Source organism: Cetorhinus maximus, chromosome 19, assembly GCF_964194155.1.
Source record: "Cetorhinus maximus chromosome 19, sCetMax3.hap1.1, whole genome shotgun sequence".
NCBI lineage: Eukaryota > Metazoa > Chordata > Chondrichthyes > Lamniformes > Cetorhinidae > Cetorhinus > Cetorhinus maximus.
The window spans coordinates 62,295,197-62,317,857 of NC_135897.1; the positions used below are offsets into that span (position 1 = coordinate 62,295,197).

At 41.3% G+C, this 22,661-nt stretch overlaps 2 protein-coding genes across 4 annotated transcripts in view; one reads left to right on the forward strand and one right to left on the reverse strand.

The window, feature by feature from the left end:
* LOC144693842 (chloride channel protein 2-like) overlaps window positions 1–17,706 on the forward strand; it is a 597,263-nt gene extending 579,557 nt beyond the window's left edge. For both annotated transcript variants that reach the window (XM_078563927.1, XM_078563929.1), the window contains 2 exons: window positions 4,025–4,111; window positions 9,576–17,706. In XM_078563927.1, coding sequence (XP_078420053.1) covers window positions 4,025–4,111; window positions 9,576–9,770 — 282 coding nt within the window. In that variant the 3' untranslated portion in view covers window positions 9,771–17,706. The remainder of the gene's footprint in view (window positions 1–4,024; window positions 4,112–9,575) is intronic.
* LOC144693843 (heat shock protein beta-7-like) overlaps window positions 1–22,661 on the reverse strand; it is a 566,165-nt gene that overhangs the window by 519,484 nt on the left and 24,020 nt on the right. The gene's annotated exons all lie outside the window — the stretch shown is intronic.

Consider the following 22,661-nt stretch of genomic DNA (forward strand, 5'->3'; position numbering starts at 1 on the left):
CAACCAAAAATCCAACCTGTGGGCAGGGATTTTTAAAGTTCAGGCTTGCCAAGCTTGGAAATCACCCAAATCTGCCCACCCGACCTGGGGGGCGAGAACCTGTGCCTTTGTGTCTTCTTCACAACTTGCTTTGTACCATCAGCAAATTTGGCTACAATACACTCAGACCCTTCATCCAAGTCATTAATATAGATTGTAAATAGTTGAGGTCTCAGCATTGGTTCCTGCAGCACTCCACTAGTTACAGTCTGCCCACCTGAAAATAATCAATTTATCCCAATTCTGTTTCCTGTTAGTGAGCCAAACCTCTATCACACTAATATGTTACAAAGTTCCAAACACCATGAGCTCTTATCTTGTGTAGTAACCTATTTTGGCACCTTATCGCATGCCTTTTGGAAATCCAAATACACTGCGACCCTTTATTTCCCGGACACAGGACAGGTAGCCCAGCTGGTATATTAACAAGAATAGTATTGCATGCTCAGGAAGCAAATAGAGCTATGATGATTCCTTATGCAATGCTGTAAATTATCACACTTTATGTAGGACAGTAGTAAATTTGTGCTGAAGTGTTAAAATAGAAGCAAAATACAGTGGATGCTGGATATATAGGCCAGGATTTTGCCCTCGGCGATTTGGGGGCGGGGCCCGCTCGCCGAGGGGAAAATGACATCAGGAGGAATCCCCGATATCATCCCGGGCCATTTAAATCTTAAGGGAGGCGGGCGGACAGCGAAATCAGCTGTTCACCCACCGACCTGTCAATGGCCAATTAAGGCCATTGACAGGCTCATTAAGATAGTTAAATGCCCTGCCCGGCCAACCTTAAGGCTGGTGGGCAGGCCAGGAGCCCCAGCGGCCTGTAGATTATTAATGAAACTTCATCCACTGGCGGGATGAAGTTTCATTACCGTTTTGTAAAAATTTAATAAATTTTATGAGTTTGTTATCAACATGTCCCATCGCGTGTGACATTGTCATGTGTGACACATGAGGGGGACATGTTAATAATTTTAAAATGTCTCTATTTTTTGCTCTTACTTACCTTTCACTAAACTCCCTGAGACAGGACTTTGCCTCAGGGAGCAGTGCGCTCTTTGACAGTAGGGGATTCCCTCCCCCCTGGAACAGAGAGCGCATAGCGCTTCCTGTCGGGCAGGCCGCTGGGCGGGCTTTACTTGGCCCACCCACTCAAAATGGCGGCAGGCCCTGTTTCGGCGGCGGGGTTCGGCTGCCTGCCCACCGCCAAGCCGGTGGCGCCCGCCGCCAGCCGAGGGCTAAATTCTGCCCATAGTAACAGAAAGTGCTAGAAGAACGCTTCAGGTTTGGCAGCATGAGTGGAGAGAGAAACAGAATTAATGTTTCAAGCCCAATATGACTCTTCTTCGGAAAGTTTATATTGAACTTAAAATGTTAATTCTGTTTCTCTCTCCACTCATGCTGCCAGACCTGCTGAGTTCTTCCAGTTTGTACTTAAGTGTGTTCTTTTTCCTTTGTAGTCAACACAAAAGCCTTAAAATGACAGTCACCCCACATATGTTTCAACTCATTCCATGTTGGATTATACACTGAGGGTGGGCTTCCCGCATCCCAGCTTAAATATTGGGGGCGAGCCCACCTCCACTTAGCCAGCTCGCCCCGCTTTAATTTTTAGGGCGACGGCCTCTAATTCATATGAAGCAGGACTTTTGTTTAGCTCCAGGGGAAGCCCCGCCTCATAGAGCTGCCAGCCAATCAGAGGCCAGAAGCTCTGCGCACCAGCATCACAAGCAGGAGAGGAGGAAACTGCCAGTAATACAGGTAGATCAAGGAGGTGGTATTCATCTCCTGACTCTCCAAAGCCTGTCCACCATCTACAAGGCACAAGTCAGGAGTGTGATGGAATACTCCCCACTTGCCTGGATGAGTGCAGCTCCAACAACACTTGCTTGACACCATCCAGGACAAAGCAGCCCACTTGATTGGTACCCCATAGACCACCTTGAACATTCACTCCCTCCACCACTGACGCATAGTGACAGCGGTGTGTGCCATATAAAAGATGCACTGCAGCAACTCACCATGGCTTCTTTGACAGCACCTTCCAAACCCGCGACCTCTACCACCTAGAAGAATAATGTACGGGAACAGCACTATGTGCAAGTTTCCTTCCAAGCCACACAACATCCTGACTTGGAAATATATCGCCTTTCCTTCAATGTCGTTGGGTCAAAATCCTGGAACTTCCTTCCTAACGGCACTGTGGGTGTAACTACACCACATGGACTGCAATGGTTCAAGAAGGTGGCTCACCACCTCCTTCTCAAGGGTAATTAGGGATGGACAACAAAGATGCTGGCCTAGCCAGCCATGCCCATGTCCTGTGAAAGAATTTTTTTAAAAATACAGTGATGTACCTGGACATTCAGGTACATCCAGGGACTTGCTGACAGGCCCCAGCTAGGGAGGTGTTTGGGGGCATGTTGTTGGGGAGAGTGGACTTGGTGAGATAAAACTGTGGGGGGAGGCCTCAAATTCGCGCTGGGGCCCCAAAAAAGAGACATCCCAATTCCCCCCAACCGCACCCTTAACAGGCCAGCAATCCACATCTCACTTGAGCACAGGCTATGGACCACACATGAAACCTGGGGCAGAATCTTCTGGTCGGCTTGCGGGGGCGGGTCCGACACGTAAAATGATGCGCGATGATGTTAGGCGTGCATCCCCACGTCATCACGCATCATCGCCTGCCAAAATATCAACAGGCCATTAAGGAAGTAATTAAAGTAATGAAGAATGCTGCCCGTCCAGCCTTAAGGTTGGCGGGCAGGCGAAAAGCCCAAGCGGCCTTCATATTTTTCAGGAAACCTCATCCATGGGCAGGATGAGGTTTTCTGAAGCTTTTATAAAATAAATACATAAATTTTCCTAACTTTACAAACATGTCCCAACTCATGTGACATAGTCACATGTTTGAATAAATTTTTACATCATTTATTTAACTTTTTAATTGTCTATTCAATCTCCCTGAGGCAGCTCTGTGACTCGGAGATTGCTGCGCTCTTTCGTACGCATGCGAAAGAGGGCAGACCCCGACTCTCCATCCTCCCCCCTCCCCCCCCTGTGGAAAATGGCGGCGCACAACCGATCGCGGGTGGCGATCGGCTCCCACGCCCGCTCCTGCCTAGCCCGCCCGCCATAGGAAAAATCCAGGCCCAGGGTTGTTTCATTACTCTCACTAGGCAGCACCTTTTAACTTCTAACCTGCAATCTCACTGCTTTAGCCAGCTGCACGTTGAGCACTGGCTTCTCCCGCCGCTCTTTAAATCAGAGCGGCAGTGAGATGAGGCCCTTACCATTGATTGCCTATGTAAGGGCCTCAATAAAGCCACTGGCAGGTGACCCACCCAGCGCCTCCCCCACAGCTTGTAAAATCGCACTGGGAGCAGGCAGCTAGCGGCCACACCACCGATGGCACGGTGCCCTAATTTACAAGTCCACCCGTCTGCTTTCCCACCTGCGAGTTGCCTGTAAAATGCAGCCCAATGTCTTTTTTATAAGAAGTTAAAACTGCAGAAGCTGGAAGTTGAAATGAAAGCAGAACTTGCTGGGAATCCAGAGCTGATCAATCAGCATTCATAAACGCAGGGTATGATGTTCCTCTTCACAGAATTAAAGATTAATGAAAATTTTAGTAATATTAATTCCAATAAAGGTTACACATCCAAAACATCAGAGTCTGCCTTATTCTTTAGAAATGCTGATGACAAAGATGTTTCATTTCTTCATGAAAGAAAATTTTCCATTATTTTTCTCCCAAAATGATGTCTGCAAGTTGTGCTGACCATTGCTGACAACTTTGAATAGCACATGGAACAATTAATATTGGTTCACACTGCACCGTGAAAAAAATTAACATTGCGCTTTAAATGGTGCAAGACTGCTGTTGCGATGTATCAGAGTTTTTTTTTAAACTAGATAAATGAACCACTATGTTGAATTACAATCAGCCATCTAATCAAAGATTTGTGTCTCTTTTCAGACTCACACCATGTTCTCCCTCTTGGGACTTAACCATGCTTACGTCACCAGCATCGGAAAGCTAATAGGAGTGGTAGCTCTTAAAGAGGTGAGATATTCTACATTTTATTGGCAATGTGAAGGTCAGTGACTGCAGTAAAACGTGCTGACAGGATTCATGTTTAAACCCCATTCACAGTCAGAAAATTATAAGATGCAGAGTTGCTCTCTTGTTTCCCCACATTTCATGATCTCAGTTGTTCTGCTATGAGCAGCAAAGGAAATTCAGGAAGCAAAATCGAAAGCACTAATCAACCCAGCAAGGTTATCTTATGGAACAGAGTGGAGATCAGCCCATCTTCCAAATGGACTTCACTTCAACCTTCCTTGGTCACGTTAGCAAACAGAAAATGAATTAATTAATCTATAGATCTACCTCAGAGACCGACATTCCACAATGGCAACTCTTTGCTGTCACCGCCAAGGAGAGGCGGGGGAAAAAAATTGGCCTGAATTTTCACTCGTGGGTCAGGAGCACAGAGTCGGGACATTCCCCAGCAGTTTTTTTAATCGTTCGTGGGATGTGGGCATCGCTGGCAAGGCCAGAAATTGTTGCCCATCCTAATTGCCCTTAAAAGCAGTTAAGAGTCAACTACATTGCTGTGGATCTGGAGTCACATGTAGGCCAGACCAGGTAAGAATGGCAGATTTCCTTCCCTAAAGCTCAGAAGTGAATTTACAACAATAAATGATAGTTTCATGGTTACAATTACTGAAACTAGCTTGCAATTCCAGATTTGTTTTTATTAATTGAATTTAACTTCCACCAGTTGCTGTGTTGGGATTTGATCCCATGTCCCCAGAGCATCAGCCTGGGCCTCTGGATTACTAGTCCAGTGACAGTACCACTACACCACCATCTCCCCAAACATGACCCGGGAGAAAGCGCCCGGAAATTGGGATTTTTGTTCCGGGGTGAAGGGGTTCTCCGGCAATCAGGCCAGGCAATACCGGAACGAGTGCAGAAGCTGTCAGGTGTGGAGGCTTTGGCGCACTGGCACTTTGTCAAAGATTTTTTTTAAAAGCATTAAAACAAAAAACAGCCCTCACCCCCCACCCACTCTCCCCATCCCCATCCATGCCATGCCAACCCATGCCATCTCATGCCCTTGACCCACTCCCTATGGCACCTTATACCCTCCATGCCAACATATGTCCCTCTGCCTGCTCCCCATGGTTCCACAAACCCTCCATGCAAATCTATGCCCATCTACCCACCTCCAAAGCCCCTCATACCTCCCATGCCAATCCCTGCCCTCTACCCACCCCCTTGGCCCTTAATGGCCACTATGCCAACCCATGCCCCTCCACCCACTCCTCATGACCTTCTATAGCCCCTATGGCAATCTATATCCTTCCACACACTCCCCGTTACCCTTTATAGCCCTTATGCCAACCTGTGCCCTGCACCCACCCCATGGCCCTTTATAGCCCCTATGCCAACTTAGTGCCAACTCATTCCAACCCATCCCCCCACCACCCTTTGCCCTTATACCTACACCAACTCACCCAGTATCGACCATGGGCAAACCTCAGGAGCCATGCTGAGATTAAATAAGTGCCTATTGCAGCCTTCATTTAAAACAAAACACTCAATCATAAAAACCCATTCACTACATTACATTCCTTCAACTAAATAATTCCTTATAAGAGCAAAAATTTCATACAGTGGCTTAATTCCTTTTAAAAAACAAGCATTGGAATTCATAATCCCACTTCAAAGAACCTGTAACCACTAGGAACTGTCAATCAAACTGAAATGGCAGGCACCCCACAGTGATAATGGAACCTTATGAAATCAGTCATGCAGCACAAATCCAGTGATGATATTATGTCAACAGACAGAGTGAAGTAGGAAGCAATGATTTTTTTTAGCATCCCCCCCACCCCGCAGTTTTTTCAAAAATTTAAAGGCCAGGAATTTTAAATGCCTTGACTGTTTGACAATTGCTTTTGATACTTTTGACGGTTTTGACAGCTCCTCTTGCCCTTTCCTCTCAATCGCTCTCTTGACGTTTCCAATGAGATTATGCACTTTATATGCACATTCCTGACCACTTTTAACAATCCCAAAGGGCACCTTAACTCTCTAAAAGGCAAACTTTCCTCTACCAAAGGTGTCCTGGGACCATATCCTTAGGGATAGCTTACCTCTCCAAAAGGATACCCTATCTCTTCAAAGGACTCTGCAAAGTTTAAGCCTGCTTTACCAGGTCTAATCTGCACACGCCATGTTTCCCACTTCTGGCTAATTAAAATCAGATATGACTGTAGGCAGCTATCTCTGCCAAACGTGCATGCGCAAATCCTGACCCGGCCCATTCCCGCCCGCACGAAAATGCGGTAGGTGCCGTACTCGGGCGGGACTTCTGTATTTCAGCCTCTTCCAACATTTTCGCTTGACACTAGATGAGGCAAAGATTGGTTCAAATTGGCCAGCTGCTTTAATCAGCTAGCTGAGACATGTGAAGCACCAAGGCACATTTCACTGTCTGATGGGCTAGGCAATTCTATATACAAATGTCAATATGCTATTTTAGGTTTTAACGATTCACAGGGATAGATCATAACCCTTTCTACACAATGGGCTGGATTTAATGGGATGCCAGGGTCCCGTTTCCCTACCAAAAACGTTGGGCCCGAGCACACCCCAGCTCTGCGCTGGTCACACTGCAGGCATTTAACAGCCATGAGGCCATTAGTTGCATTAATTGCATCCTACTTCATCTGGGCAGGAAATCCCACCTCTGAGAGCTGCCGGCTAATCAAATGGCTGGCAACTCTCTGGCCCCAGAAGCGCCACCAGGAGCGGTAGCCACTGCTGGGACTATAGCAATCCCCAGTGGCGAGGAGCCAGAGCCAGAGTGAAAGGGAATACATGGGGAGGGGGTTGATATCGCCGGGGTCAGGCTAGAAGGCCCCGGCAAGAGGGGATGAGGGGCTGTGGCAGAGAGGCCAGCAGGGAGGAGTACCGAGGTTGGGGAAAAGACCTGGGTGGGCCCTCCATTTGGCCGAGGGGGCCCATTAAGGAGGCAACAGACCCATCTGCCACCAGCCCATGTAGTAAAATCTGCCAGTCTAGACACTTGGCATGGAGCTCCTCTGCCTCTGGTTAAATTAATTGACCGCTTAAGGGCCCCAACTGACCCATTGTCGAGTGGGCCTACCAATGCCTCTCCCGCTGCTGGTAAAATTGCAACAGGGGCAAGGGCCGGGTGGAGAGGTGGCAGGCACGGCACCCAACACATTTTATTGGGTACCCCTTTGCCTGCAAACCCACTGCCAGGAGGCCGTAAAATCCAGCCCAATCAGTGCAACCTGCTAATCATGTACTGAACAAGCCAAACAATTGCTTAATATTTGATCTCTGGAAAACCAGCTTCTGATTGGCAAATTGGGTGCAGTATAATGGTGCTTATGTCACAGACCAGTAACCCAGAGGCCTAAAAAACCCAGGGACATGAGCTCAAATCCCACCATGGCAGCTGGGGAATTTAAATTCAGTTCATTAAAGAAATCTGGAATCAAAAGCTGGCGTTAGTAATGCTAAGCACGAAACTACCAGATTGTTGTAAAAATCCATCTGGCTTATTAATTCACTTTAGGGAAGGAAATCTGCCATCTTTACCTGGTCTGGTCCACGTGTAACTCCAAATCCTCATAAAAATGTGGTTGACTCCCAATTGCCCTCTGAAATGACCAAGCAAGCCATATGTTGTATCAAACTTCTGAAAATGTCAAATAAGAATAAAGCCAGATGGACCACCTGACTTCAGCCTAGGTGATGACAAGGGCATACACATATGTCCTCCTTACTACCATCCGGTGACTTATGCCAAAATTGGGAGAGCTATCCCACAGACAAGTCAAGTAACAGCCTGACATAGCCATATTCTCATCATCATAACTTTCACCAACATCCCAGACTCCTCCATCACCATCCCAGGGCTCAAGTCCTTCCCATTTCCCCTGGTGTGCAATAGCTGGCCCCTGAATGGCAAAAATTGATTATGCAGTCCTCAGTGCACTGTTGCAACAACCTTTTTATAGGAACTCTGCCTTTCAAAAGAGAAGGCTGCCTTTAGCACATAGTTTCTTCCTAATGATATTTAGCCCCACGTCTGAGCAGAGAACACATGCACAAAAGTGGAATCCGGGGCTATGGAGGAGCCGTTCATGGTCACTCCACAATCTTGGAAATGAGGTCCGTAGATGAATTTTTTGCCTTATGCACCTTGTTTCCGATTGACATTGGGACGCCATGAATTGCAACACCTGCACCCAAAAATCAGGGCAAATGAATTTCATGCCTTATATCTTTAAACAGGGAGAGGTCAATATTTTTACACATCACCGTAAAGTTTTCCAGTGTAATCTGATTGACTCACCTTAAGTACATGAATGGAAAAGATTGATGCTCAATGTTATTGGTGCATCATAAATAGGGACAGGTGCTAAGCTGAATTTTTAATGTTAAGTGACACAAATTGGACCTTTTCAGGTTTCCTTGAGAGTATTAAATTAGGTCCAGTTTATGTTATTTTATTCTTTATTATGTTGACCCTTCAGAAAAAGAAAAATAATCATATCTGATTATTCAGTAAAAGGTACCCTATCTCTTGCAGTCCATCCATGTTACCTGCCAATATAGGGTGTCAAGCAACCTGAATTTATGGTATTTAGCCTCTAGCTTCAGCATTGGTTTTTCAAAGATCCAAATTTTTAAACTCTCCTCTCTCCATCCTTGCCACCCAAAGAGAAAGAGAATTTCTAATCTCCAGTGCAAATACTGAGGTTGGCAATGTAAGAAGAGTTGACATATTTTTTGTTACTGTTCATACATTGGAAGGGCCTTTTTGAACTTGTAATCAAATAAATGACAGTCAGTCTGCTTTTTGTGATGTCAACTTAATTATAGAATGTCCCTGAAGTATTAAGAGTTAATATTTTCAAGGGCCCCAAACTTATTTTTGGTATTATTTTTGCGTATGAAGTCTAAAATACCTCTATATAGAACATGGATGTCATTTGCACTTTAGGCATTGCATAACAGAAATTACATTAAGAAACAAATGCGCAAAGCACTAGATCATTTAATGCATGCAGCAATGCTCAAGATTATTTCTTATGCTAATAAAGTAGGCACAAGGTTCAATTCTCCAAATGCAACCTCCTGGCATGAACCCTGGTACCATTGGAAGCATATATTACTAAACTGTATACACTGAACCCACATTTTTTCGCCACACAAAGGACTGCATCAAGAGTATGCAATTAAAAGTGTTACCCTATATTAACAAGTGGATGGTAGTAAAATAGAAAATTATTCAAAGGACTGGAAGCCCTCGTAACTCACAAGTGCCTATTGTCCCGAATTACTCTTCATTTCTATTGTTCTTATCTATTTAGTAAAAATGTATATGTGGCCATATTAATTAGATGACTGGCTTGTAGAGTAGCTGATTGTTTTGTAAGAAAACTTTCAATTCTCTCTTTCATTCAATTCGTTTCAGCTGAGAAAAGCCATCGAGGGATCAGTCACGTCAAAAGGAGTGAAGATGCGGCCACCATTGGCTAGTTTCAGGGAAAGTGGCAACAGTAGCAGTGAATCAGACACTACAGAGATTCATAAGCTGTGGGACAGAAGGGAGAGCCTGACACTTCCCCGTGAATCCAGTCCATCAGACACCGATGACAAATCACACTGATCAAGCCTTGCAGGGAACAAATTGCCTCAGTATAACTGCACTATTCACATTTAATGCACTTGATTTTGGATGAGGAAATGAAATCTTTCTTTCAGCTGTTGTCAGAAGTGTTGGGAATTGTATGATGCGCTTCTAACCAATAGGGTAATTTCAAGTTGATAAACCTTAAAAGCACTGATTGTACGTTTTGTTGACAGGCTTTGAAGTTTTTTTTTCTGGTCAGCATATGTTGACAATTATCCTTTGTTCAAACTAGTATGAAACCTAATTTTTGAATTGATAAGTTAAGTCCGAAAATAGTTGTGCTGAGTTTTTGAGTTTGGAAATGCAGTAGTTGACAAAATGATTTTACTTCCACTAGGAATTAATATATAGACTTATTCCTCAGCAATTATTGTCCTGATGATATCAAAACTCAGTTTGTGCCAGTGTTTACAAAGCAAGCTTGTATAATGTGGGGGGATAGCAGAAGCACACAGAAATTTAATTTGAAATGGAAGTTCAGCATTTAAACTGGACGGTTGAAGTGAAATGTGGGAATATGCTGTGTTGCTGTAATGATGTGTGAGGCCAATTCTTGTGCTGTACTGTTTGTCCCATTCTGGTGTGCCAGTGAGATAGGCCCATAGGATGAGCTGTATTAATGTACAATTTTTTTGCATGAAACCACACACCAGCCAGTCCAGATATATTATTTGAATGCACTCTGCTAATTTGCAAGAAATGTTATATTCTTACCATAGCCGTGTAACAAATAGCTCTCTGTCTAATAATGTAATGAAGACCATTATTTTTTGGGAGGTTTTATATATATATGGTCTTTTTTTTGCCTGCCAGTTACTAAATTCTACTAATGAAATTCAATCTGGTTGCGGTTGGTACAGCCACTCCGACCCATGCCAAAACATTCCCATTGTAACTTCTGTTCTGAATTAGATTGCATATTTCATGGAACATAGTTCCACAGTGATTGCAGCAGGTCTGTTTATTAATACCTCATAATGTGCTGTGTATCCAGCAGAGGAGTCATTGGCTATTGGATCTAACTATCATTTTTTAAGCCCATGTTAGTAAAACATTCACTTATTTAAAAAATCATGAAATCTCTAAATAATGGGAGTGATTGGCAAATGTATGTTGGAATTCTATTGTTGGTGTGGTGATAGTTACATCCAAAGCCTAATATACATCCAGTATAAGAGCCAGTATTGGTAATGGACCAGTTTTAATGTGGTATATTGTTCCTTTTCTGCAGTTCATTATTTCTTACGCAGAAAAACATTTACTCTCATTGCTCAGCGTTTTTCATATCTTTTACGTTTCAGTGCCTCCAGAGTAATTAAGTATAACAAACAAAAAAAAAATACTGAAATTTAAGCTTATTGCAAGGTTAAGGTGAATATGCAACTATTCGAAGGCCATTTTTATTACCTGCTCCCATCAGCCTCATTGGATTTGTTTCATCCAGCTCAGTTGGTAATCACTCAAGATAGATGCGTAAACCATAGGGGTTACTTAGTACAACTAGGATCAGCTCAAGTCCAGCTTCTGATCAAAAGTTAACACGTGATAAATTACATGTGAGATCCTGCTTTAGATAAACAAATTTAGATTTGAATGTTAGACCAGTGTCATTTATGTTCAAAGTTTTTTTAATTGGCTTTCTCTCAACGCTTTTAGCTCCTACTCAGAGCAGAAGATGAGGCCCATCTCCATTAGCTGATCAAGTCTCCTAGAAATAGAAACCCACATCCTTTTGCCTCTGTGACAATTGCCCCTAATTGTATACCAGTGGTTGGTTCTGCATGAGGTATTAGATGCCATACTATCACACTACTGATCCTGATTTTACAGTCGTATTGAAGGCAAAACTTTCAGCATGCACCACCATTAGTCATCTAACACTGACAACAACTTCTGGGGCAGAATTTTCCCTTTGTCTTGCGGGGTCAGCCCCCGCACGCCGACACCTAAAGTGATGCGCGGTGATGTCAGGCGTGTGTCCCGATGCCACTTCATGTCATTCCGATCTTTCTTTTGGCGGGTGAGCACCAGAGTCAGCGGCGTGCCTGCCGAACAGTCAAAGGCCTGTTAAAGCCGTTAATGAACCAATTTAGCCAATTGACAGAACTGCCCATCCAACCTTAAGGTTGGCGGGCAGGCAAAGAACCCAAGCGGCCTTCGTGTTTTGCATGAAACCTCATCCACAGGCGGGATGAGGTTTCATGAAGGTTTTATTAAATAAATTTTAAAAATTTCTGACAATTGATAAACACGTCCCAGCTCAAGTGACACTGTCATATGAGGGGACAAGTCTGACTAATTTTTATCTTTCTTTTTTCAAACTTTCATTTTGATCTTAATCTCCGAGGCAGCTCCATGCTTCAGGGAGATTTCTGTGCTCTTTCGCGTGCATGTGCGAAAGAGCGCAGGCCCCGACTCTCCCTCCTCCCCCAGCCCGAACAGGTAGCGCTGAGCCACCGGGTGTGCGTCACGCTGGGCGAGCCTTAATTGGCCTGCCCATGTAAAATGGTAGTGCGCAGCCAATCGCGGGCAGCGATTGGCTCTGTGCCCCCTCCCGACCGGCCCGCCCAACAGGGAGAAAATTCTCCCCCTGGAGTCTGCCCATGAGCAGTTAAATGCAGACATTGAGAAATTGCTGTCAGTGATTCCAGGGAATACTGTTGACGTCCCCCAAGACTACAATCAAATAGAAATCAGTGAATTGACAAAATCATACTCTTCTTAACTATTGGTCATGCTGTAGAATCCCTTGGAAAAAATTACACCTTGTTGAATGCAGTGTAGCTCGATTTTTAATAGCGTACTAAGTTATGATGCCAAATGGCTTCACTATACCTGAAAAAGTAATTTTATATTTGTTCAATGTCACATTCCTCAATTATTATAATTCAGTTTTTTAAAAATTCGTTATAATATTTCAGTTTTGACCTAAATCCCATGTGTTTGTCTCGATCATTTATTTCCCTATGTGTAAAAATATAATAAGTGAAAATTTCAGTGCACTTTACTTCCCGGTTTTCTGTCTATGTAAATACTTCAATATGATTGGCTTCTTACTCTGCTTGATGACACAATTGTTGTTGGACATCTGGAGATCCCCTTGACTTGGTGCCAGATTCAAACTGACATAAATTAACAGAAAATTCATGCCACAAAGATTGCTAGAGTTTTTGAGCAGCTTTCTTCAAGTCCAGCGCTGTTGCTCTATCACTGACTGCAAAATTTGGGCCATTCTAAAGCTAAACCTAAACATCCGATTTATTTACATGTAAAATAATGCACGGAAGCAGTAACCAATGACACTGATGATACAAAAAGAAAAGATAAAATTGGTCCATGTGGGATTAAAATTATTATTAGACTGGCAAATAATCTGCTATTTTTCAACTGATGTGGACTTTTATAAACTTTGGGATGCAGTGCATGCACAGATGAGACAATTCTTAGGTCAACAGCAGAATTCTGCTTCACAAATAAATTGAATTAAATTTGAGCAACTAGTCCCTTTATTGCAAAAAACAAAAATCCTTTCTTGTCGCAGGTATTAATGTTGAGACATTAGGGTAAATTCAATGAGGCAAATATCCCAGCACAGATAATCACAGGATGGAAGTATGAGCAACTAAATTGTTAAGTGACCTATCTCAGCCCACACTCCTCTCTGATAAGGCTTTACACTGAGAGGGAGCCTCACTGAATTTATTGACTATGATGGGTTAGATGTTAAAGATAATGAATTTGTCTGCCTCCCCAATCTGTGAGCACACATACTTAAATGTTTCAAAAACAGGCTGTCCAGTCACCAAACAAATTTTGACTTAATTCATTTTTAACACAGGCCAAGAGACTAACAAAGTAGGCTAGAAGGCTCTTGGTGGAAGTATGGATGGTTATTTTTGTGTATTTAAAAAACCCTGGGCACTGAGACAAAGGACTCTAAGCTATGCCTGAAGGCAACATCTGATGCATATTTATCAAGTCTGGACAATGAAAAAATATCACACACAAACCACATCACCCTGTAAGCTTACATTGCTGCCTTCTTTTCCGAACTGCAATAATTCATGAACCCAAACTTTGTTTAGCTAGGGATTGTCAAACAGAAAATTAACGTTTTAAGCCTCAACTTAAGATTGGTATAACAAAATGTTTTCTGTGCGTTCTAATGGTTAACTGAGGGTGTTAAAGATGACTTCTTGCCATTGATGTTTTTATCAAATTGCTGCGTGAAGAACTATTAACTTTCACTGGGCGTCCTTAGCACATTTTGAAAGGGACCCTAGGTGGATTTAATCAGTAAACTAACAACCATAGCTATCAGCATGTTAGTTCTGCAGCAACTTTTCTTTTATTACTAACAAAATTCACCTGAGGAGACTATAGGGCTCCACAGGAAGTTCTGAATATTTGTGCAGTTTTTCAGACAATGCCGCAAAAAAGATACAGATTGAATTAGCAACCTAACTAAACACAACCTTTCTATAACAGACAAGACTAATTATATTGCTGTTTCTCATATCCAAAACATATATGGTAATTTTTTTGAAGAAAATTTATTTTTTTCCAAATTTGATTGAGGGTATCCTCTATTTTTCTACCTCTTGCTATTCTTTTTATAACATCATTACACTAATTAGTATTTGTTCTGGAATAGTCTGTTCTTATAAACAAACAACCTAAACTTACAATTGATACATAAATTCATATTTTTAATAAGAGATTCTATAGATGTTCCTCAGTTATGCAATTCAGACATGAGAGACATTTACTACTGTTGATTAAAATGCACCTTATATTTTTACAAAATGTACAATGTATGGATCAATGATAATATTATGGATCTCGTACTTTAATTCTTCAAATATGTTTGTGTTCTTCCTGCCTCTGTTCCTCCTGTCTCTTGGTTTTTACTCTTGGCTGACTTCTCTGCACTTAAAGTCTCTTAATTCCACTTCTGTTTATTCTCACCGTTATACAATTCTGACTAAACTCGATTTAACTGTTTAGATTTGTATTCTTTTTTTCCCATAATGAAGATTTTCTTTGTTTAAATGTCTGGGATAGATTATTGCCACAAAGAATGACATGTAATAGATAATCCTGAAATAATTTAGATCTGGAATTGTTATTTACAGAGTGATAATAGGAATCCTTTGGATTTGAATAAAGTTAGACAAATGATTTTAAAGACATTGAGAAAACAAAATACCTATTCAGAACCTAATAATATATTTGCATTAATTACCATGTTAACTAAAATAAATAGAAATTAGCTACCTAACAATCAAATAAATGGCATGTTTTACTAAAATGCTACATGCGATAAAATAGAAATTTTACTTAAATGGAAAAAAAATAATGGTATGTCATTAAAAAATTACGCAAATAAAAGATAGAGACACACCATGAATAGATCAACTACAAACATCTTGTGAGTGAAGATTAAGATTTAATACATTGTGTGTCATTTATATATTTTCTTCTTCTTACTATTAGTTCAGTGCCAGTAATGTGTCCTGAAACTTTTTGGTATTCTGCTGCCTTTTCCTTAGCTATTACTTTGTGTTCATTTTAATCATTATCTGCGCACAGCTAGCCAGTTATGGACTGCAGATTTGTATATTTAGTGTTTCTCCCTATTATTTAGTAAGTTATTACCTTTTTTTACTGTCCTTTGCCTAGATTCTTAACTCGTGTATCGGTGTCATTAGAAAGGAGTCCATAAGCAGAATCCTCATGCACTCGGCTTATCCATGATTTCTCCGAAATGATTAGTCTTTCATTGGATATTTGCCAAATTCCTTTGATTACTGAATACAGTTTGAGTGCTCAAACTAAATTAGTAGGTAACTATCATTCCACGTGAGAAACTGAACCAAACTCGTGGGATTTTTCTGGTTTAGTTCACTTTTTTTCTTTATGTAAATTAAGAAACAATGCTGATGTCGCTGCTTTACTGCGTTCTTACTCACTACTCACACCTACAGCCTTCAACAACTGACAGCTAACTAATGTACCATTACTATTTCAGCAGTCAGCCAATAGGAAGCATGCTTACTGTTGGGTAATTAGGTAGGTTTACAAATCATGATTAATAATCTGAAGTAAGCTTCCTATCTGTTGCACGGCCAGCACCATATAAATTACTGGTTCCCTGGTACAGTTCTGCCCTTTTAATACTTAGAGTTTGCACATGGAAACAGACATTGTAAACACGAGGCAGATTTTATCCCAGGGAACATTGCCCTTGCTTCTGGTTTGCTTTTACTGATATTTTCACAGGTTGTTTTAACCTATTAAGCTTTTTACTGTATAGGATGTAATTAGCACATGCTTCTAAACTGAATTGTTTCATACTTCTCTTAAATGGTGTGAACACGTATTCTGGAATTAAAACTTGAATTTGTTTTGACCACTGGCTCTCGAGAGCCCATCTGTTAAGATATCTTTGATAAATCTGCTGCTCATTGTTGACCTCAAATCAGGTCTTCAACAATTGCTCATTTCTCAAGATTCATCCTTTTGCTTTGAATTGCATTGTGCAATTGCAGACTACTCAGAAGCAATCATTTCATTTAAACCTTTCTCAAAAGTATTATTGATTGCAAGGGAGAATGGTTAAGCATTTTGAGAGTGGTGCTAAAATCAAGACTGGAGTACAAAAGATTACTTGGATGGTCTTTCAGCCACAGGTGTGTTTCTGATTGTACCACCTGTAATAGTAGTTGTCTTATGGATTTTTTAATGATCTCAAAATACAAAATTCTGCTTCTACAATGTCGTTTAGTTTATTTCTCATTGAATTTACTTTTTAAACTCTGTTTTGCATGATTACACAGGACCTTTCCATAATGAAATGGGAGTCAATATAACAAAGATACATAATTGTGTTTTCTGCAACTGTCTTTAAGAATTCCTTCTGTAATGACCTGAAGACCACAAAAATATAAAAGTTTGCAGTTTTGTAAACACTGTTAAGATTGCTAAACATAAATAAACATTGGATGAGGATTGAGTGTTGCAAATATTCTAGATATTAAGTAATCTCCCTTTGAACCTGTGGCAATGTTCAAGAAAGCAACTCCAAGTCTGCAAACTATAATAATCTTTAAGAAATTTGTGATGAATACTGTGATGAGTTTTCCACCTTGTAGGTTTTGTGCAAGTATGAAAAATCAAATGTTATGTATTATTTGACCAGTTCCTACTGCCCTTCCGTGGTTGGTGTAAAATAGCTGTTTCAGTAGCATGCATAGAAAAAGTTTCTGTAATTCTATGTAACCATGGAGCAAAAATGTGATTCTGAAATGAAGACAACCTTTTTTAAAAAGAACATAGTTCGCATTGAGTATTTGAAGTATTTTTAATGAAATCTTAACACTAAATAATATGACTTCAACAACTGTAATAATTTGGCTAAAATATAACAATTGGATCGTATTTTAATGTTGCTGCAAGTTAATTTGTACATATCTTTTCTACATAATATGGATCAGTGATCTGAAACAGACGCTGTGTTTATTCAGGTCCTGTGCAGCTTTTCTCAATTATAAATTTACATGGGTACTCCATGCTGATAATATTAGCCTCAGAATCACTACTTGTGCAATAATTATTTTGAATGGCAAATTTTGCCCAGCAGTCCGATGTATGGAATTAATTCAATTAACTTTACTTTTTGTATCAAGAATAGTAGTTTGTTTCAAATGCCAGTTGTAATTGATCAAATTTCAATCTTTAATATTTTTTATGCTATCAATGTTTTGATTATTTTTTCTGATCTGTTCCAGAATTCTCAATGAAATGATTTCTGTATATTAGTGAGCTCAGAGTTTAACAAATATCAGTGTTATTTAAAAATAATTTGTTTATCCTGAAACTACGAGAAATAATAAATTTTAACCAATATGTACTGCTCTTGTATATTTCCTTCTTGAGAAAATTGAATCTCTTTGGTGGCGGTCAGTTAATGTTGTAGTAACTTAGTGTAAGATTGATGAGTATTGTTGGTGCAGGACATAGACGTGAAATTCCTTTGTGCAATGCAGCATTAACTATACATAATTAGTGACTCTTGCCATCACGTTGAAAGTAAAGGAATATTACGTGATAATATATATTAAAATATTTAGTACAAATTACGACAGTTTATGCTGCTATTGAAGCTCAGACAGGTGCTATCTTGGTTTTGGGGCCACTATTGAAATGGGCTTTCATTTCACTCTTCAACTCTGTTCTCCAAAAGAACCTTAGGTGCGCCTGTGTTTTATGACAGCATGCCTGCCCCCCTGCCAGATACTTCATTAGAGCCACTGATGTTGCCCATGAGCCCAGACTGCAGCAGCTCAAGCTGAGATGTTGCAGTCAGCAATCGGAACCTCAAAACCCAAAGGTCATCCTCCGGAGCCAGATGAAATCTCCTCAATGGGATCTCAGCAGCCTAGCATCTTCCAATCTGTAGCCACTGGGGAAGCTCCTCATAGAAGCCCCCACAAAAGACAAATGAGCACACACGTGGCATTATAAGGGCTTGCATGAGGTTGATGCATCACTTTTGTCAATGTTGTTTTGATAAATCTATTTTTTAATCTGGATCTGGTTTGGTGTTTGGCTTTCTAGTGAAGTGAAGGCAAAAACCAATAAGTTTGGAGTAAAGGAAAGCAATCACATTGTGGTTTTCAGAATAGTGGCAAAGATTGAGAGATTATTGGGAAATGGAAGTGCTGATTTAGTTGAAATGTTCCCCAATGATCTTGGATAGGATTTTCATCCTGATATGGGAGCAAGACCCGAGGTGTGCCGGCATGTAATTTTACACTGCTGGCCAACTTGTGCCAATTTACTGCCACTATCCCTCTCTCGAGCCATGTTGGTGGAAAAGGTTGGGGGTGGGGGGTGCAGAACAACTACCTGTCCGTAAGCAACAGGCAGTCAGCTATGCTAATTTAAAGACCAAATATCTGAGGCTAAATGGAATTTTTCAGTCAGCCAGAAGACCCCCATGGCATCAGGAGGTGGCTCCCCGACAGCAGATCTAGGGGCGCGTCCAGCACTGCAGGGAGGCTTTGAGGCCAACCATGCCTACCTGGTCACTTGCAATTGTGATAAGCACATAGTATGTTATAATAGCCATACATTGCATACATATGCTGCCTGCTTCTCAATCCACAATCTTCTGATTCAGAAGTAAGAGTAATGCTCTCATGATTTGCGTTAGAAGGCTGGGGGTTTAAATCCCAGACTTAAGCATGTAATTTAAGCTGACACATTGGTGCAGTACTGAAGAAGTGATATGATATGAGACATGCTGTCCCTCAATGCATACATGCTACTTCTGCATTTTATCCTGAATGTCTACTTGGTTTGCGATTCTGCTCGAGGGGGGAACTGCTCCTTTGAACCTGCAGAAGAAAGGAGAAACAGAAAGCCAATTCGCTCCTGTTATCCTTGTGCAAGAGCCAGTCAGCAGGGAGCACTTTACATTTTAATTGGCCAAATGTACCAAGGTTTTGTGCCCAGTTTTGGGGCAGAGAGGCAACTTCAGAGTCCTGCAGCTGTGGTAACAACTACAGCCTTTTGAACCTTTTGGCTGCTGTCCAAAAACAAAGCTTTTTAGCTACGTTATAAGGTCTACAAATCTTTCTAAATAAAATGCCTGCAAACTGCTTTTTGGCAAAACATGTAACACTTTAACACACAATTTGCTTATGATTTGGTCTGCTGCTTCATTTGGACAGTTTATATATTTCTGGTTTGAGCATTAATAACCACCAAATCCACTCAAGTAATTTGGTGGTCAAAAAGTGACAATTATACTTGGTGCTATTTCGTTTATTGTGACAATAGGAAACAATACTCGTTTTTTCAGCTTATAGTCCAAATGACAGCTGCAGAGTAGCGTTTCCAATGTGACTTCAATAAGAAAATCTGATTAATTTTTTTATATAGAGTTTCTGCCAACAGGTAGTAATGAAAGCGCAATAAATAGTTCATAAATCCATCAATTAGTTCATTAAGGGATATACTGTTACGAATTTACACATTTTAAGATGGATTTACAAGTCAAATTATAAGTGCATGTATTTAAAAATGTTTTTGTTTTAAAATCAGGCTAGGAATTTTTAATGATCAATATTCTGTGGAACCAAATTAAAGTGCTACATAATTAAATGCTTTTCCTTGCTCGTGTTTGCTAATTACAACTGTAGGAATAATTTTTGCAAATAAAAACGTTGGCAAGTAAAAACAAATAATCACAGGTAGACATATTGTCCAAACAATCAGCAGCAAGAAAAGTGAGTTCACAATTTTCTATGAAAGTAAGAACTCACATGAACCTCAAACATTGCTTATGAAAGAACCATTTTATTTTAGGTTGCCCCTGGTTTATTTTAAAACATTCTGCTTGGTGTTATTGTGAAAAGAGCTCAGTTATAAAACTCATCGGGCAGAATTTTGCCCTTGGAGTGCAGGATCGGCGGAAGCGGGAAGGGGCAGTCAGGAAATCGATCGCCACCCGCGATCGACAACGCACCACGATTTCACACTGGCGGGCAAATTAAGGCCGCCCAGCGTGGTACGTGAGCGGCAGTGCTGAGCGCCGACTTTGCGGGCAGGGGGTGGAGGGCGAACAGACCTAGCGTGAACTTCACGCAGGCATGCGAGAGAGTGCTGAATAATCTCCCTGAGGCACGGAGCAGTTCGATATGATTCAGAAGAGTCTGCTGTCTGAAACAAATTTGGATTTTCAGAAGGTGCTAGAAATAGCACTGGCCATGGAAGGCGCAGTGAGGGCCTCGAAAGCCATACAGGGAGCGCAAACTGGCACCATCCTCCACGTTGGGCCGGGAGCCCCAGACAAAAAGGGCGCGAAAATGCACAGCTCTGATGAGAAGTGGGAAGCAGTCACCACTTACAGGCAAATAAGAAGAAATGACTTAGCGTTGAAAACATGGAATAATGGTAACAGGGGTGGAAGCAGGCAACCTTGTAATGAATGGAAGTTTAAAAAAAATTGAAAGTTTTTATTGTCATTGAAACGGATACCTCATCAGACATTGCAGGGATAGATAAAAGCAAAAAAACTGTGGATGCTGGAAATCCAAAACAAAAACAAAAATACCTGAAAAAACTCAGCAGGTCTGACAGCATCTGCGGAGAGGAACACAGTTAACGTTTCGAGTCCATATGACTCTTCAACAGAACTAAGGAAAAATAGAAAAGAGGTGAAATATAAGCTGGTCTAAGGGGAGGTGGGACAAGTAGAGCTGGATAGAGGGCCAGTGATAGGTGGAGATAACCAAAAGATGTCATAGATATCTATGCTATAATATGCTATGCTATATATCTAACCCACTAGGGTTTATCTGTATTCCACATTCCTTAGATAATATCACCAGCTTCAACACCTCTTTGTCCTTTTGTCTATGACATCTTTTGGTTATCTCCACCTATCACTGGCCCTCTATCCAGCTCTACTTGTCCCACCCCCCCTTAAACCAGCTTATATTTCACCTCTTTTCTATTTTTCCTTAGTTCTGTTGAAGAGTCATACGGACTCGAAACGTGAACTGTATTCCTCTCCACAGATGCTGTCAGACCTGCTGAGTTTTTCCAGGTATTTTTGTTTTTGTTTTGCAAGGATAGAATCAGGCAGATTTTCAATCAAAAGTAAAAGCCCCATGAGATCCATAATGTAGAAGAGCCTGAAGTAACAGATTCTGATATTTATTTGTTGTATAATTTAAAGGTAGGAAGAACAGAACCAACCTATGTAACAGTGAGGGTGAATGATAGACCTATCAGAATGGAGGTGGACACAGGAGCTTCCACTACGGTAATACTTGAGCATACCTTTAAATACCTGAATTATGGAGAATGTAAATTAAATTTGGAAGAAACAGATGCCAGATTGAAAACTTACACACGGGAGAAGACATCAAAATCAAAGTCAGAGGCATAAGCAGTGTTACTGTACAGTACAGAAGTCAATCAGTAGAAGTGCCCTTGATGGTGGGAGCAGGTGAGGGGCTACGCCTCCTTGGACGAAACTGGCTGAAAGAAATTAAATTGGACTGGGCTGAGATCTGTCAGCTGAGAGCCAGTGGGCTACCTGAGCTGCTACAAAAATTCCCCTCAGTTTTCTAAGATAAACCCAGGAAGATCCAAAGGCCACAAGCAAAAATTCATGTGGATCTAGGCACTACCCCCCGATTTATGAAGGCAAGACCAGTACCTTATACAATGCAGGAAAAGGTAGACGCCAAATTGGATAGATTAGAAAAGCTGGGAGTTACACAACCTGTGCAGTTCTTAGAATGGACAGCATCAATAGCCCCTGTACTTAAACCCGACCAAAGCGTTCGAATTTGTGGGAACTACAAATTGTTTGTTAATAAAGCGGCTAAGTTGGACACACGCCCTATACCAAAAATTGAAAACCTGTATGCTAAGCTGGCAGGTGGAACCTAATTCAACAATTAGAGTTAGAGAAGTCCTCCCAGAAATTTGTCACAGTTAATACACACAAAGGGTTGTACCAATATATCCATTTGCCGCCTTGGTGTATCCTCAGCACGCGCCATATTCCAGAGAACAATTGAAAGTTTACTGCCGGGATTGTCCCACATTGTAGTTTATTTAGATGGCATTCTGGTGACAGGACTTACTGAAAAGGAACATTTGGTAAACTTGGAAGAAATTTTGAAACGTTTCTCACAGATGGGAGTGCGTTTAAAAAAAAGAGAAGTGCACATTCCAAGCGAACAAGGTAATTTATTTAGGTCACAGGGTAGATTCACAGGGCCCCCACCCAGCTGAGGAAAAAGCGAGAGCCATTAGAGAGGCACCAGCACCAAAGAACACCTC